The sequence below is a fragment of the Panthera pardus genome, unplaced genomic scaffold (genome assembly GCF_024362965.1).
Source record: "Panthera pardus isolate Hobbes unplaced genomic scaffold, ASM2436296v1 HiC_scaffold_12, whole genome shotgun sequence".
Lineage (NCBI taxonomy): Eukaryota > Metazoa > Chordata > Mammalia > Carnivora > Felidae > Panthera > Panthera pardus.
This window is the reverse complement of record NW_026526677.1, coordinates 69,664,892-69,681,335: the sequence shown is the minus strand read 5'-3', so window position 1 is coordinate 69,681,335 and position 16,444 is coordinate 69,664,892. Positions and strand designations below refer to the sequence as shown.

Below are 16,444 nucleotides of genomic sequence, written 5' to 3'. Positions count from 1 at the left end.
AAGTGAAACTGACTTCTGCAAGCCCAGAGAAAGTTACCATATTCTTTGTTATCTCTGTAAGAAACAATCAGACTTTTCAAGAAGTACCACAGATATGGCCCTGACACACTTTCAAAAATATTAGGCTATAAATCCAAATTATTACTCAATGAGAAGTAAAAACTGATCATCCACTGAATATACAATAAAACTCTTAGGAAACATACAAAATATATGATCTCTGCCTTCTTAAGACACATACTCTACTGGGCAAGAAAATGAGAGGATGAACTTTGATAGCCAAAGTAATACATCTTTAATATCAAGAACAAGGTTATCGGAAAAAAAGATGCTGGTGAAAACATTTAAGCACAAACTTGTTTTAACAGTTCTCAGTGGTACATATATGTATTTACAAATATTCTCTACTAAAAACTCCAAACTTAAATTGCTTGGGTGACCTAAAGTCAGATCTTTTAATCACCTTCACTGATCCTGTCGAGAACCATCCTTTAAATTGGCACCCAAAATCTCAACCAGAGTCTACTCTGTGAACCTGCAAGAACATTTGCAAAACGATCAAGCCACAATACTGTCATCCCAAACTGAGACAAGATCTGAGCCCGCAGGGATTTGCTGTCAAATATGCCCTTTAAAAAGGGGGATGAGGGTTAGAGAGGGAATTAGATGAGAAAAGACTGAAGGCCATTTCTCAACGTCTCGCTGACCTACAAACTCCTCTCCATCAGAAGGTGAGAGAAAGAAAAATTACTGCAGTTCCCTTAAGTCACAATTTTAAGTGTCCTAACTTAATTTTAAAGTTGGGAGCCCATCCTCTTCCCATCAACAGGCATTCGGATGACAGCTCAACATCAAGTTCCCCTCCCCCTTTTCCCGCCGAGTGTAGCATTTGGGATATCCGTCCCCTTGCGACCTCCTCCATCCCACCCACAACCCCCAAAACACTCTGGCCCCTCCGAATGAGAGCCCGACACAGAACGAGTCGCCCAGGCCGCTGGGAAGCACGACTGCGTCCCACGGCCCACCCTCCACACTAAACTCGCCGTGGGGGAGGGGCTGACGGATCTCACCAAGTACAGTGGGGCGTAAATCTTCAGGGACTCCTCCAGGGCGCCCCCGGTGATCTGCACGAAGGAGACCCCACAGGAAGGGTGCCAAGTGTGGCCGATCTCGTAGCAGTTATGAGGGATGGACTTGCTGAGAGCCGCCATGACGGAGAGCCGTGCGGACGGGCAGCAAGGGGGCGAGCCGAAGCTCGGGAGGCAGCTGGGCAAGAGGTAGCCGAGCGCGCGCCCGACCGCAGCCGACTCTCCGGGCTGGCTGCTGGAGGTGCAGAATAGAGGGGAAAGGTCACGCGAGCAGGGTTACTCTGGGCCAAAGTCCTCGGATGTTAAGCGCTCGGCGTATCGCAGCTCGAGGGGGCGGGGCGCGCACCGGGGAGGCGGGGAGAGGCGGAGCGTGCGCGCGCCCGGCCCTCGGAGCCCTGGGCCGTGCGGAGAGCGGAAAGCGTGAGAGCGCGACTCGGGGACGCGCCTGTCTCCCACTGCCCACGTCAGCCCCTCGCTGGCCCGCGACGTCTGCGTCGGGAGAGCCCTGGTAGTGACTTGGGTCACACTGTACTCGTCTCTGCCCTCTCAAAGCCCTGCCAAGTTGAACGGATGGCAGTGGAAGAAAGGGATAAAATGTCTTTGTTGGGAGCTAGCTGGTGGAGGAAGACGGTTGCCACGAGTCTGGACAGCCTTCCTCCTCAGAACTGCCACCTTCCCTTCCCTAGACTACCAATTAATAAATGGCTAAGGCTGCCTGCTGGTTGAGACCGCGCTGCTCCTGGTTGCTGGGCTTTCTATTCTGTGGTGTCTGAGAAGTTTGAAAAATCTATTAGCAAAGTTTGTACACTTCCTGTGTGGGAAAAGGGCAGTAGATCATTCTGTCCACTGAGCCACTGAGCGATTCTTTCTGCAGCGCACATGACAATCATCGGCCAAATGGTGGACAGAGTAGAGGGGACAGTGGTCTTAGAACTCATACCCGATAGAGAGCTTGGCCATCAATTGGCAGAAGGGACCTGTGTGACCTATAAATCATATAACCCCTCTAAAATGTCAGTTTCCTCATCTATAATAACCCAGGTTCCTTGGAATCCTAAATTCTATAGCTTCTTAAAGCAGGAGCATACTGCCTTTAGAGGACTCCCGTTCTAATCAAGCCTTCATTCATTCTAGAAAGCTTTACTGAGCACATACTATTTTCCTGGCACTGTTGTAAACTCTCGTTGATTCACATGTGAACAGGAGAGACCAGGTTTTGACCCGCTCCTCCTCCCACTCCCACGGAGTCTGAGCCTGAGCTCCTGCTGCAGCCGCTGGTATTGGGGTTTCTGGAGTTACAAATGAACAACGATGTCAACAAAGTTGTTAATGATATGAAAGTAAGGAAATCTACACGAGATCAGAAAAAAGAAAGAAACTCGTTCTCTTCCGTTTATGCGTTGGCAAAAGAAATCACTGTTAGAGAAAGCAAAGCAGATGTTGGTGGGTGACACTAGTGATATTGTAGAGGACCCCTACACATCTTTTGTGAAGTTGCTGTCTCTGAATGATTGCCAATTTGCTTTGTATAATGCACCTTCAAAACAAGAGTCTAAGAAAGAAGACCTAGTATTTAAATTCTGGGGTCCTGAAAGTGCACTTTATAACACGAGATGATATATGCTATCTCTAAAAATGCCATTAAAAAGAAATTTACAGATATTAAACTTAAGTTGCAAGTAAACGGCTTGGATAATATTAAGGAGTATTCCTCACTTGGAGAGAAACAAAGGCAGCATAGTGGTCCCACTTGAAGGAAACTCCTTATAAAATGACAAATACCATCTGGATGTTAGGGAACTTCCACTTCTCCAGCTCAGTCAACCGGCATAGTATGAGGTTTTGTTCTGTTTCTTGCCCTTCTCAATGGGCCCTTCCAAAACAATGAATGAAAGAAATAGCATTCATTTAAGCAGCCTATCAGTGATTGCTGTTAGAATGTTTCATACTGTTACTTTTACATAGAACCCAAGGAATGCCATCCCATCATATTTTAGCCAAAACAACTGGTTATATATGCCTTCCCTGCAGCAAGTGCTACAATGAATGTGATCGTCAATGTGAATAATTTAGAATACTGCAAAGTGTACGTTAATTGCATTGAGAGTAGTTTTCACCTGTCAGATGGTAAACTTTACTTAGTATTATTTATACTTGCACTTGATTACAGTTCTGTAACTCTCCAGCATTCATACACCTCACCTTCCTTGGCAAGTCTGTTTTGATGACATGACAGGATGGATATAACACCATGCATTGAAAGCACTTTTTTGTGATGAGTTTAACCCCTCACTCCCAAAAGGAATGCCAATTAAGTTGTGCTAACTGTGTCATCAACTTATCCTCATACCCCAGTGTTCATTCCCATTACCTGCATATCTTCTTAAAAGGAATAGCTGTTATGACTGCCTTTTTGTTTACCATTCCGTATACAGTACTGAATAAGTATAGTTTTGTTTACCATGTGAGTCTTACAACACTAAAGATATTTTGAATATCAGCCACGATGGCAATTTCTGTATAAATGAACCTCACCTGGAACATTATTTTTAAGATCAAACTCCTCATCCTCACAAAAATAGCCACATTGCATAGTTATTACTATAAAATTATAGCATAAAAATTATAGCATATTACTAAAAAGGGGGGTTCTATTTTCATGAAACTAGCATTCTAGGGGGAGAAATGAAAAATAGGCAAGAAGATAAAATAAGATAGTTGTTTAAAGTCAACAAGAGAGGAGTGCTCATTGATGAAAAGCCCAAAATAGCAGGGGTAAAAAGATAAAAGTTTCTCTCAGTTCAGGTAAACATTAGCAGTCCCTAGGCTAGGAGGATGGCTCCATAACCATCAGTGATCCCAGACTCCTGACGGGTTGCTTTACCAACTGTTAACTATGCTTTCCAGCCCAACTTATAAGATGACATCCACATGCCAGCCAGGAAGTCAAAAGAGGAAGAGAAGACCTACTTCTTCTCTTTAAAAAACCTTCCCAGAAGATCTATGCAAACTACTACTTATATCCCATTGGCCAAAGCTTAGTCACATGGCCATACTAAGTTTCAAGGAAAGCCAGGAAATGGGGCTTTTTTTTTTATTTTAATTGGTTGGACAAATGCCCAGCTAACATTTAGGGTTTTATTGCTGAGCAAAATGGAAAAAACAGATACTGAGAACAATGAGCAGTGTCTGCCATATTTCTATGCCTCTAGTCACTCAAATTTCTGGGCACGTTCTTCTTTCCACGGATAAACATACCTTCCCCTTCACAAAAGGGACAACCTAAAGTTCCATGCAGTTACCCTATCCTATTCAAAGTCCAGGATCTTTCCTAGGACCAAATACAGCTCTCATGATTAGGGTATCTCCAGGCTTAGCATATCCAATCTACAATGGTTGGACAAGAACAAAATAATCACAAATTATTTAAAATTTCCAATTCAAAATATGAGAGGATCAGAAACACAACATAAACCTGTCCACAGAAATTACAGGAATAGCAATGCAGGTTTATCCTACTTAATTTTAATAAGCCATCCCTGAAAATCTGATAGTCGGTAAGAAAATGCTAAACGGGAGCCTATTTTTAACTAGGAAAAATGAAATATGTTACACATCAATCCCCAAATTCCTAATATGTATTTAAAATAAAATAAAATGCCAAATACAAGTAGCAAACAATCGTGTTAGTATTTACAATCCTTAAAAAATAGCATTTTAATCATCAGTCAATACAGTTGCCAACTATCAGTTGCTTTTAAATGTAATAGCACATGTAGTTTGCATGCACAATGATAAACATTATGTTTACCATAGAGCACAACAAATATATACCAATAGCTAAGGAAATTTTAAAATTACAATTAAAAGCAGGCAATTTTGTTTTAGTTAACTGTTAAATGGAGACTTAAACCTTAAAGACATTTAAGAAGGGAAAAACACAGTTATTACTGTCACAGGGGCCAAAGGTGACAGTGCTAAGGAATTGGATGGTATAAGGCAATTTCAGGCAACTATTGCATTCAAAGGAATGGAAAGGGTATTCTCTATGCTGGTGCTGCTGTAAAGACTCCAGAAGAGGAAGGCATTGGTAAATTCTCAAGGAGGACCATCTGTACTTCAGGATGAAAAAAGAAATTGCAAAATAGAGCAGTTCTCAGTAAACCAGTTTACATTTGTAAATTTCTTTATATGGTATTATAAGATCTGTGTTTTAAAAGAAAGTCTTCTCAGGGGCACCTGGGTGGCTCAGTCGGTTAAGCATCCGGCTTTGGCTCAGGTCATGATCCTGTGGTTCACGAGTTTGAGTCCCACATCGGGCTCTGTGCTGACAGCTCAGAGCCTGGAACCTGCTTCAGATTCTGTGTCTCCTTCTCTCTCTATCCCTCCCCTGTTCTCTCTCTCTCTCTCTCTCTCTCTCTCTCTCTCAAAACTAAATAAATGTTTAAAAAAATAAAATAAATAAAATAATAAAAATAATAAAAAAGAAAGACTTCTTTCTCATCATGCCACCATTAAGTTTAAAGGTAATGTTACACTTGGTATCTACATGAGCCATTTATTCTTTTAGGCGCCTACGACCAGTAGTTGGCTGGATACTCTCTCGGGCCTTCATTGTTGCTTCTATTCCATAAAAAAGGCTTTAGGGTTCATCAACAAGGTGAAGCAAAGCATTCCTTCAAAGTAGAAGCACAGTGTATGAAGGAAATGAATCTGGAAATTTGCGGCTGAATTCTAAGGCTTTGAAGACATGCCAGGCTGAAAACTGTTGCTTTTGCAAGATACTGGCTTTGAAGATGTCAATAATAAAGAATGGAAGAGCTCTTAGGATTTCAGACAGAGGATTTAGCAACAGTGAGTTGTTCAGCTTTACAGGCAGTCATAGAAATGGGTATCAGTCATGAACACAATGACAAAGCATGGCTCAAACTAGGTATAACACTGTGGTACCTCTTAATTCCAGCAATATTCAGGTGCACACTCCCTTTGTTGATACTAGGCAAGGTTTCCAAAATAGCTACATATGATTCTGATCTTCTACCAATTTTGGTTATAACATAACTTCACATTTTTCTTCACATCATTTTATTTAAAATATTACATTCAATTTTTAACGTGTAGATATACATTTTTGCCAAAAAAACATTGAAAGCTGTTGTGTTGATACTTAATGCTCTTTCAGTCCAAACAGATAATGCTTCTGCCAACATAACTCTCTAAAAACTTGAAAGATTCTTATATATCAAATTATATAAGCACCCCTTAAAAAAGCCACACCAACAGACACTTTCCATCTTGAGCTGAGACTCAGAAGGTTTTTTGAAAATGTCCTTAAAATATTAGAAGCCCTTTTATCAAGCTGAGAGGGTCTAGGGAGAACAATCAAATATTTCTACAGTCTTGAAAAAGAGTCTTACAGCTGCACCCTGGATTTAACCTTTGCCTTAAAGCAATTCCTTAGTTTCAGAATCTTTTAACCATCTGGAGAGGCTCAGAATGAAAAACAGCTTTACTTTTGAACCCAAAGATCCTAGATTCTTTATATTTCCTATAAATTCTGCTTTAAAAAATTGAATAGTCCTTTTAATTTCATCTCTCTCTATCTTACCAGGCTTCATTTAAAAAAAAAAAAATCAGTCAAATGAAAGTTCAACATTCTGCCTGGAAATATCAACCAAAAGAACCAGTTTGTTAGAGTATTTTCTATTTCCTACAATTTAGCAGGCAACAGTGTTGCTAAAATTTCCTCTACTACATAACAGCGATCCCTTTTTCTAGGCTCTGGTAAGAATTTCCTCCCTGTCCTTCAAGCCTTCAAGAATTCCACAAAATGCTCTCAAATAACCTTACAAAAGATTCAGGTACACTGTCTATAGAATTCCCAGTGTTTCTGTTAGTTTGATGATGTTACCAGTACTTATAATTACGACTGAGGACACCATCCTCCCTGACTTAGAACTCCTTTTACCATAAGTAAAAGACTTATGATTATTCTTTGATATGAAAAACACACAATCTACACACAATAGGAATAGATAGGTAAAAGGAATGCCTCAGAGACCAGCCACATTCACCTAAAAAAGTTAGACTGAATGCAATGACATGCCTAGAAGGAAAAGTTGAAGGATAGGAAGCAAACAAAGGGAGAGCCACTGAGACAAGTCAGGCATATGCCTACAGGGGCAGAAACAGTAGTTCCAGGACCCTGGGTATTCTGGACCCACTGACAAAACGATCTTCACCGTGAAATAGATCCACAAGGGCTTTCAGAGGGATTTCATTGAACTTTGGATTCATTTAATTCTGAGAATTCATCTTTTTCCGAGAACAGGTGCATAAAGCAAACTTTTATTACGATTTGACTTCTGCTGCAGGTCTGTCTGAAGTGAAAGGGCTTGCTCATGGCAACACTGACATCCTAGTTTGTGTAAGAGGGCTTTTTTTCCTCCCTGTAATTTAATAATTTGATGTTTTGATTTATGCATTCATTTCTAAACTTACTCTGTGTCACTTAGCTTATGAGAGACAGAGCCTCCCCTGGTGTGCTGATAAACCAGGTTTCTGACCTTGGCAGTCTGTGGGTGATAAACCCTGTATTAACCAAGAAAGATTAGGCTGTGCTGAGATAACAAATATGCCCCTAAATCTCAGGGGATTAAAATTAGAAAGATTTATTTTGTGCTCACATGAAGTCCAAAGTGGGTTGGCTGGCTCTTTAGGGCAACTTTCCTCCAAGTAGTGATTCAAGGTTAAAGAGTCGTGCATCCGTATTGAGCCTTCAGTGGTCAATTTTCCTTTTTCTTTCTTTCTTTCTTTCTTTTTTTTTTTTTTTTTTTTTTTGCTTGCTTGATTTTTTTGTGCATAATTTTTAGTTATTGTACATAGTCATGTATAAAAAATGTAAGTGTACCATTTGATACATTTTTCCATTTGACCTCATTCCTGAGACAACTATCCAGGAAAAAAGTTTTTCCATCACACCAGAAGGTGTTCTGGTGCCCAGTGCCAGTTAATACATCTATGAACAGAGGTCACCACTATTCTGACTTCTATCACTATAGCCTCATTTTGCCTTTTCCTCAAATTTACATTACTGGAGGCATACATTAGTATTTTTCATGTCTGGGTCTCTCTCACTCAGGAGTTTGTATATGTTGGTCCATGTATTTGTAGTTCATTAGTATTTTGTTGCTTTGCTATTCTATTGTATGAATACAGTACAGTTTTTCCATTCCAGGACATTTAGATTGTTGTAAGTGTTGGGCTATTATGACTAAACTTACTCCGAGCATTCTCTTACTTGTCTTTTTGTAGGCATTTGTTTTTGTTTCTCTTGGGCACATACACAGGAGTGGAGGTGCTAGTCATGGGGCAGGCATATGTTTAGCTTTAGTAGATACTGATTGATTATTTTTATTTTTAAGGGTCAGGACTCAACATGGTTTACATTACTTCTGATTACATCAATTTCCAGAATGTATTTACATGTTCCCAACCTAACTTCAAGGGTGGATGGGAAATGTAGTCTTCCTGTGGGACTAGAAAAAGGAGATGAAATGAGATTTGCTAAATATCTATCACTGTCTCTGCCACAAACACCAACCCCAGTGTCAGGCTACAGGTTCATCCTAGTTGATTCTTCTTCACCGTTGTGAATGGCATGACCTTTCTTTTTCAAATGAATATATGTGCAACCATACAACTTGTTTTCAATGAACAAATGCAAACTGATCATCATCACTTACTGCACTGGACTGGAAGTTTGTGTCCCTCCAAAATTTGTATGTTGAAATTCTAACTGCCAATGCGATGGTTTTAGGAACTGGAGCCTCGGGAAGATGATTAGATCATGAGGTGGAGCCCCTGAAAAAGGGATGAGTGCCCTTATAAAAGAGCTCCAAAAAGAACTCTCTTGTCTCCACTGTCCGGTGAGAACACTGCCAGAAGGCACCAGACATGAATCAGGAAGCAGGTCCTCACCAGACACAGGATCAGCTGGTGCCTTCATCTTGGACTTCCTAACCTCCAGAACTGCAAGAAATAAATATGTATTCTTTAAGCCACCCAGTCTATGGTATTTTCGTAATAGCAGCCCCAAAGGACTAAGACACTTACATTTAAATTTTTAGTAAAATTCGGGGCGCCTGGGTGGCTCAGTCGGTTAAGCATCCAACTTCAGCTCAGGTCATGATCTCATGGTCTGTGGGTTCGAGCCCTGCGTCGGGCTCTGTGCTGACAGCTCAGAGCCTGGAGCCTGTTTCAGATTCTGTGTCTCCCTCTTTCTCTGACCCTCCCCTGTTCATGTTCTCTCTGTCTCAAAAATAAATAAATGTTAAAAAAAAATTTTGTTAATAAATAAATAAATGAATAAATAAATTTTTAGTAAAATTCCCTCTCATTCTAAGCTCCTTGAAGGCAAGATCTATTTCGGATTCTTCTTTGCTGTTTTCAGCACTATATAGCACAGTGCCTTGAACATAGAACACATTTAATAAAAATTGAATGAGTAAATAAATGAAGACCTTGGTGGGAGAGAGATTTTATTTTTTTTCTTAAATTTTTTTTTAACGTTTATTCATTTTTTTGAGACAGAGAGAGACAGAGCATGAATGGGGGAAGGTCAGAGAGAGAGAGAGAGAGAGAGAGACAGAATCTGAAACAGGCTCCAGGCTCTGAGCTGTCAGCACAGAGCCCGAAGCAGGGCTCGAACTCACGGACCGCAAGATCATGACCTGAGCCAAAGTCGGACGCCCAACCGACTGAGCCACCCAGGTGCCCCAGGGAGAGAGATTTTAAAACACTATGTCTTCTTCTTAAAGAAAAAGCAAGACAAAAATATTCATTACTTATAATTTCTTATTTATTGCCTTATTTGGGGTTTACTTCCTTAGCTCCCTATTTACCTTTCAGGTAGAATCTATGCCCTATTTGTCATCTTTATATTATCTTCCGCACCTAGCATACTAGTGTGAAAATGTAACATTTTGAGGGAAAAAATAACTGACTCCTACATCGAAAATTTGGTTCTAGAAATGGCCTTTTACCCTTTTTTTAATACAAGGACAATATTAGCCCGGCCTCAAGCTTCTGGTCTTCTCAAACTCTCCAGGAGTATACAAAACTATCCCTAAGCCCCATATGTCTACAAGATCTACAAGTTATTATAGTTCTATGATGTAATTTACTTGAGCTTAGACTCCCAAATTCATGGGAAATAGCTCAATTCTTATTGTCTTCTCACCCCTGGGTCTTTAATTATCCTTAATTTTATTCTTCCTAATAAATGATAATTGGTTTTGCTAGAAAATATAAAAGCAAAGGAGGAGTTAATGACTTTGTCCTGTGCCTAACATGCATGTAGATTACACTATTTTCCCCTAAACACAGTGTTTACTCCTCCCCCTATCTGAGGCCAAACTTGGCCATTGTGTCCTATTTGTTGGCCATGAGACTCAAACAATTGTTTATTTTAGGATTTAGCTACATCCACAGTGTTCTTGTTGCTACCCACGTGTGTCCTTCCTTGAAGATGTGCTTTTTTTTCTAACTGTTCACAACTCTTGAAAATCTATGCACGGGGCACCTGGGTGATTCCATTGGTTAAGTGGCTACTCTTGACTTTGGCTCTGTTCATGATCTCACAGTCTGTGAGATCAAGCCCTGCCTCCAGCTCTGAGCTGACCTCGTGGGGGTTGCTTGGGATTCTCTTTCTCCCTCTCTTTCTGCCCCTCTCCTGCTCATTCATGCTCTCTCTCTCTCTCTCTCAAAAAAAAAAAAAAAAAAAATGTACGTATGACATGGAGTACCAGCATTTTATTTTTCTTTGTGAAGGTTCTACTGCTTTTCTTTTAAACAATATTTTGTGAGACTCTTGGTTTCAGTTCAGGTCATGATCTCGCAGTTTGTGAATTTGAGTTCAGCATCAGGTTTTGCAGAGCCTGCTTGGGATTCTCTCTTCCTTTCTCTCTCTGCCCCTCCCCTGCTTGCTCTCTTTATTTCTCTCTCAAAATAAATAAGTAAACTTTTTAAAAATTGTTTAAATGAATAAATAAATAAATAAATGTTACTGTTTGCCTCTCTGCAATTGATATCACCCATTTGCAAAATGGAGGTACATTTTTGCTTAAAGTAATTTAGAAAATTAATATATATCAAATGTGTTAAGTTCTTCAAAACTGCCATTTCCTCCAAAATAGATGCAGTGTCTTTGGTTCCTAACCTGGAATCTAGCACATAGGCCCACTCAAGTATCTGCTAAATTAGTAAAATACACTTCAAAATATACATTTATACCTAAATTTCTATAGTTACCACTCAATAGTTACAGTTCCATTTGAAGATTCAAGTAATGGCCATTTGTAGTTTTTTTCTCTCTCTACACTTTCAATACCTGTTTTCCCAAAATCTTTAGTACATGTCTAAATCTTCCCAGCAATTGCATTCTTACATATTACAAATATTACAAATTCTAAGGTAATGAAGATACTTTTAATCCGGGATCTTATTAGTTTGACTATATTAAGTCAGTGCTCCATGATGGTTAGAATCAAGTCCAAAGGCAGAGGGTTTCCTCATAAGATTACCTTGTGAAAGATAAAGTTATCTACAAGAATTTATTTGATGGTCGGTCTGCTCTTAGTAGAATAAGACCTAATTGAATAATTGAAGAGTTACTAAATCTCTTTGGATTCATTTGTGATCAATTTTGGAAAAGGATTTTTTTTTTCACATAGTTTGGAGGACAAAGTCATCTGTCATATGCTCTCAAAGTAATGTTTATTTTCTCTTTTCTAAAAAAAACTCACAAACTCTCTGTTTTGTGTCTATGCTCATGTTTGAATATTTCCTCCCTTAAAGTATTACATCTCAGATACTTGTAGTCTGAGTATAAATTAGTAGTATTTTTAGAAGTCATTTTTACAGGACCTATGAACATTTTGAACACATATACCCTTTGACCCAGAAATCCTACTTCTAGGCCTTTATTATACAGAAATACTGACAAAAAAATTTTCTCCATCATTATCTGTAAGAACACAAATATTAAAAATAATCTAAATGTCCATGCTAGGGACATGTCAAATAAATAAATTATGGTGCATCCATATTGTAGAATGTGGATACTGAAAAGGGAAAGGTATATCTGCATGTATCAACACTGAAGGATGTTCATCACATTCCAATGAAGGAGGGAAAAACCCACAAATTCTTTCATACAGAATGAGCTCATTGTTGAAAGAAGAAAAGGTATTTTGTATATATGTATTTGTGTACATATTTACATAGGCATTGAAAAATGTGTAGGAGAATACACAATAAGTAAAGGGATCAGGACAGAGTTCTTTCACTTTTTTGTCTTATATACTTTATTGTTTAATTTTTTCCCAATTAGTGCACATTATGCTTGTATTCTAACACTTCCTTCCGGATTTTTTGTTTCTTATTAGAGTTTATTTTAGGTCCTGAGTGCTAATTGTTGTAAATCTTCATAAGTCCAAAAACAGCATTATTTTACCCTCATTCTACATCAAACTACTGATAATTTATTTGGTTATAAATAAAATTACAAATTCAAAGTAAATTTCCCCTCAGTATTCTAAAAATATTTCTCCATCATTTTCTTGCATATCACTGTTAATTACATATTCAGTGTTATTTGATTATTTTTTTATTTTTTTTTTATTTTTGTCTTTCTACTCTGGTAGTTTTTAGAGTTTTCTCCTTATTGCTGATATTTTACTGTATGTTTCATTTTTTTTAATGTTTATTTATTTTTGAGGCAGAGAGAGACAGAGCATGAGTGGGAGAGGGGCAGAGAGAGAGGGAGACACAGAATCTGAAGCAGGCTCCAGCCTCTGAGCTGTCAGCACAGAGCCCTAGGTGAGGCTTGAACTCATGAACCGTGAGATAATGACCTGAGCCGAAGTCGGACACTCAACCAACAGAGCCACCCAGGTGTCCCTGTATGTTTCTAATCATGTCTCTTTATTTCATTTTTTGTATCATTCTGCTAGAATTTAGTGAACTATCTTAATCTGAAGTATGTTATTTTTCACTTCTAGAAAACTTAAGTATCACATTTCCTCTGTTCTGGGGAAATCTCATGGAAATTCTATTAACCAGGACCTATTAACCAAGTTAATTCTATTAACTTGAGATATGTTAATAGAACTCAGGGAAGTCCATGAATTTGGATGAAAAGACAATTTCATTTTTATTTTCACTAACTTCTAACTGAAATACAATATCTTCCATCATTTGAAAGGAGGCAAGAAACCACAGTGCTTATGACATTATCACCAGTAGAAATCACAGATATTTTCATATTATATTATAACTGTAGCAGATATGTCAAAAATCATAGTAAGCTATCAGATCTTGTTATTTGATTTGTTAATGTTAATATATCACAAAATTTTTACTATTATGAAATTGAACTTAAATATAATTAATATCTTTTATAATCCTATATATTTTATTTTATACAATTAAAGGTAATGTTCTAGGAAGGTGTTATGGTCTGAATGTTTATGTCTCCCCAAATTCATATGTTAAAAGTCTAATGCCTGGAGCACCTGGGTGGCTCAGTTGGTTAAGCATCTGATTTTGGCTTAGGTCATGATCTCCTGCTTCGTGGGTTTGAGCCCCACGTCAGGCTCTGTGCTGACAGCTCAGAGCCTGCTGGAGCCTGGTTGGGATTCTGTGTCTCCCTCACTACCCCTCCCCCATGCTCACTTGCTCTCTCACGTGCTCTCTCTCCTCTCTCTCTCTCTCTCTCAAAATAAACATTAAAATGGGGCGCCTGGGTGGCTCAGTCGGTTGAGCGTCCGACTTCAGCTCGGGTCACGATCTCGCAGTCTGTGAGTTCGAGCCCCGCGTCGGGCTCTGTGCTGACAGCTCAGAGCCCAGAGCCTGTTTCAGATTCTGTGTCTCCCTCTCTCTCTGACCCTCCCCCATTCATGCTCTGTCTCTCTCTGTCTCAAAAATAAATAAACGTTAAAAAATTAAAAAAAAAAATTTAAGTCTAATGCCCAATGTAATGGTATTAGCAGATGGGGTCTTTGGGAAGAGCTTAGGTTATGAGAGTGGAGCCCTCATGAATGAGATTAGTGACCTTATAAAAGAGACCCCAGAGAGGTCTCTTACCCATTCCACAAGATGAGGACACACTACCCGCTAGGAATACCCTCACGAGAACCATTCGGGCACCTAGATCTTGGATTTCCAAACCTCCAGAGCTATGAGAAACAAACTTCAGTTATAAGCTACCCAGTGGGTGGTATTTTGTTAGAGCAGCCCAATTAGACCTAAGACAGAAGGGATCCACAGTATTCACTAATCTGCTGAAGAGATCCATGGCACAAAACATTTTTAAAACACCTGCATGAGATTGATGATAAGATCTCTGTAACTTCAATGCCTTCCAGTATCAGCCTCTTATCTCTTCATCTCTCTGGTTAGATTAGAACTATAAGGCCTCCAGTTAGGCGGCCCAGGACCAAGAGTAGTAACTCTGAGATAGCAGGAGCCTCAGCTCCCTGCTCTGGTTTCTCATATGATCACAGCTTCTGATCCAAAAAAAAAAGTCCCTTCCCCGTTTTTGAATATTTACTAATCTATTCTTTTTGAGTCCTACAATTTTGATGAGGGAGGGAGAAATGATAAGTATGTACTCCATCTACCATCTAAAAGCTGGGACGCAGGTATTAATTTGCACTTAAAAAAAGAAGGAGGAGAGGGAATGCTACATTCTTTCCCCTTCTATTAATTTTTTTCTTTTTTTACAGTATATAATATCATTAGAATAAGCTCTTACATAGCTAGTTTACAAGTGAGAAAATGGAGGGTGGTACAGGGTAATCACTGATTCGAGGTCATGTAACTAGTTAATAACAGGGCTGGAACTAGAACCCAGGTCTGGCTTCTTCTCCTCTACAGCTTGTTTTTTCTGAGTTACGTTAGGACTTACCTCCTTCCTTTCCAGAAGCTAATGGTGCTGATGTTATAAACCACTGTCTAAAAAAATCACTGTGTTATTTATTTGCTATTGTATGCATGGTTCTCTCTGCCTAAGATACTTTCAGTCATTTAGTCAACAAATATTTGAGAACATTTGATGTGTGCCACGTGCTGAGCTGGGTGCCAGGCATACAACAGTGAACAAGGCCCGGTCCTTCCCCCACATGATGCTAACAGCCAGTCTAGTAGGAAGACTAGGTATCAAACAAATACTGAATTCTGCTCCCCCTCTTATGGTGACTCTCTACTCACCTTTCAAGATCAGACCCAATGCACCTTGTCTGGGAAGTTTTCTAGATAGAGTTAGTCGCTCTCATCAGTGCCTCCACAACACATACTTTGCACCTGTTATTAACTGAGAACAGACTTTTTATTTTAATATTTTAACACAGTTTTCTGCCAACCCATGCACCTCTATCCCTTACCTGGGTGGTAAGGAACTCAAGGGCAGCTTTGCTTTTTCCTCTTGATAGCAACTTCATTTATAGCAACATCCATTCATTTCATTCATAGCACAGCCCCTGGCACTTAGTAGGCAGTAAATGTTTGAATGAATGGAACTGAAGTTGAGAAAAAAGAATAGAAGTTCTCTAGGACTCCTTTTCTGCATACTGTATATATGTATTACAGTGCATTTTAAAATTAAAAAATGGCATTCTCCATTGATGATTTTTAAGTTTATGATTGGCAAAAAGTCCATTTTTATTGTTTGGGCTGGTCGCCAATAAAAATAGAAATAGATGTGAGCACTTGCCAGCTGTTGTGAATTATAGAATCCTAAAGTCTATTCAGAAATGTGTGGAGAAAATCCACCTTTTGCTTCAATTTATCTGAGTTGACAATCTCCACAACCTAAACCCACTAAAGTCCACACCTCCAAATTCATTTAATTCTGCATGACCTATGACTACAGAAATCGACTCCCTAAAGAATCTCAATTTCACAATTTGGCTAACTGTAATTCTTTTACCTTTATAAAATTCTTTTTGAATGACTGTTGACAAGGTATCTAAGGTTCAAGGAAAATAAATCAAAATTCATTCCATATTTATGTGGCAGGGAAAAGGCTGTGTCCCCTTCACCTTAGAGCTTGGACTCCCCAGTGAATGAGACCCTTGGAAAGAAAGAGACCTCTGGAGGTAGACAGCCACGTAGCACTTGTAACTAGAGCCTTGACAGAAATGTGCCTGAGATTTTCAAAGGTGGGGGTGGGCAGAGTAGCTTGAACATTGTAATTTCGTATCTTCAAGTAGTTTTTCAAGAAGTGGAAATTTTCATCCATCGTGAATCAGATTCACCCTTGGTTTGGGGGAAATGATCTAAAGGGACAAGGTTAA

At 39.2% G+C, this 16,444-nt stretch overlaps 1 protein-coding gene and 1 pseudogene across 5 annotated transcripts in view; one reads left to right on the top strand and one right to left on the bottom strand.

Moving 5' to 3' along the window:
- Positions 1–1,429, bottom strand: part of TMEM135 (transmembrane protein 135) — a 320,877-nt gene extending 319,448 nt beyond the window's left edge. For 3 of the 5 annotated variants that reach the window (XM_053900175.1, XM_019450042.2, XM_053900176.1), the window contains exon 1: positions 1,071–1,429. In XM_053900175.1, coding sequence (XP_053756150.1) covers positions 1,071–1,211 — 141 coding nt within the window. In that variant the 5' untranslated portion in view covers positions 1,212–1,429. The remainder of the gene's footprint in view (positions 1–1,070) is intronic. The other 2 variants (XM_053900177.1, XM_019450041.2) reach the window with 1 other exon arrangement.
- Positions 1,430–2,020: 591 nt separating this feature from the next.
- LOC109267314 (cofilin-2-like) lies at positions 2,021–2,858 on the top strand (annotated as a pseudogene).
- Positions 2,859–16,444: the final 13,586 nt, after the last annotated feature.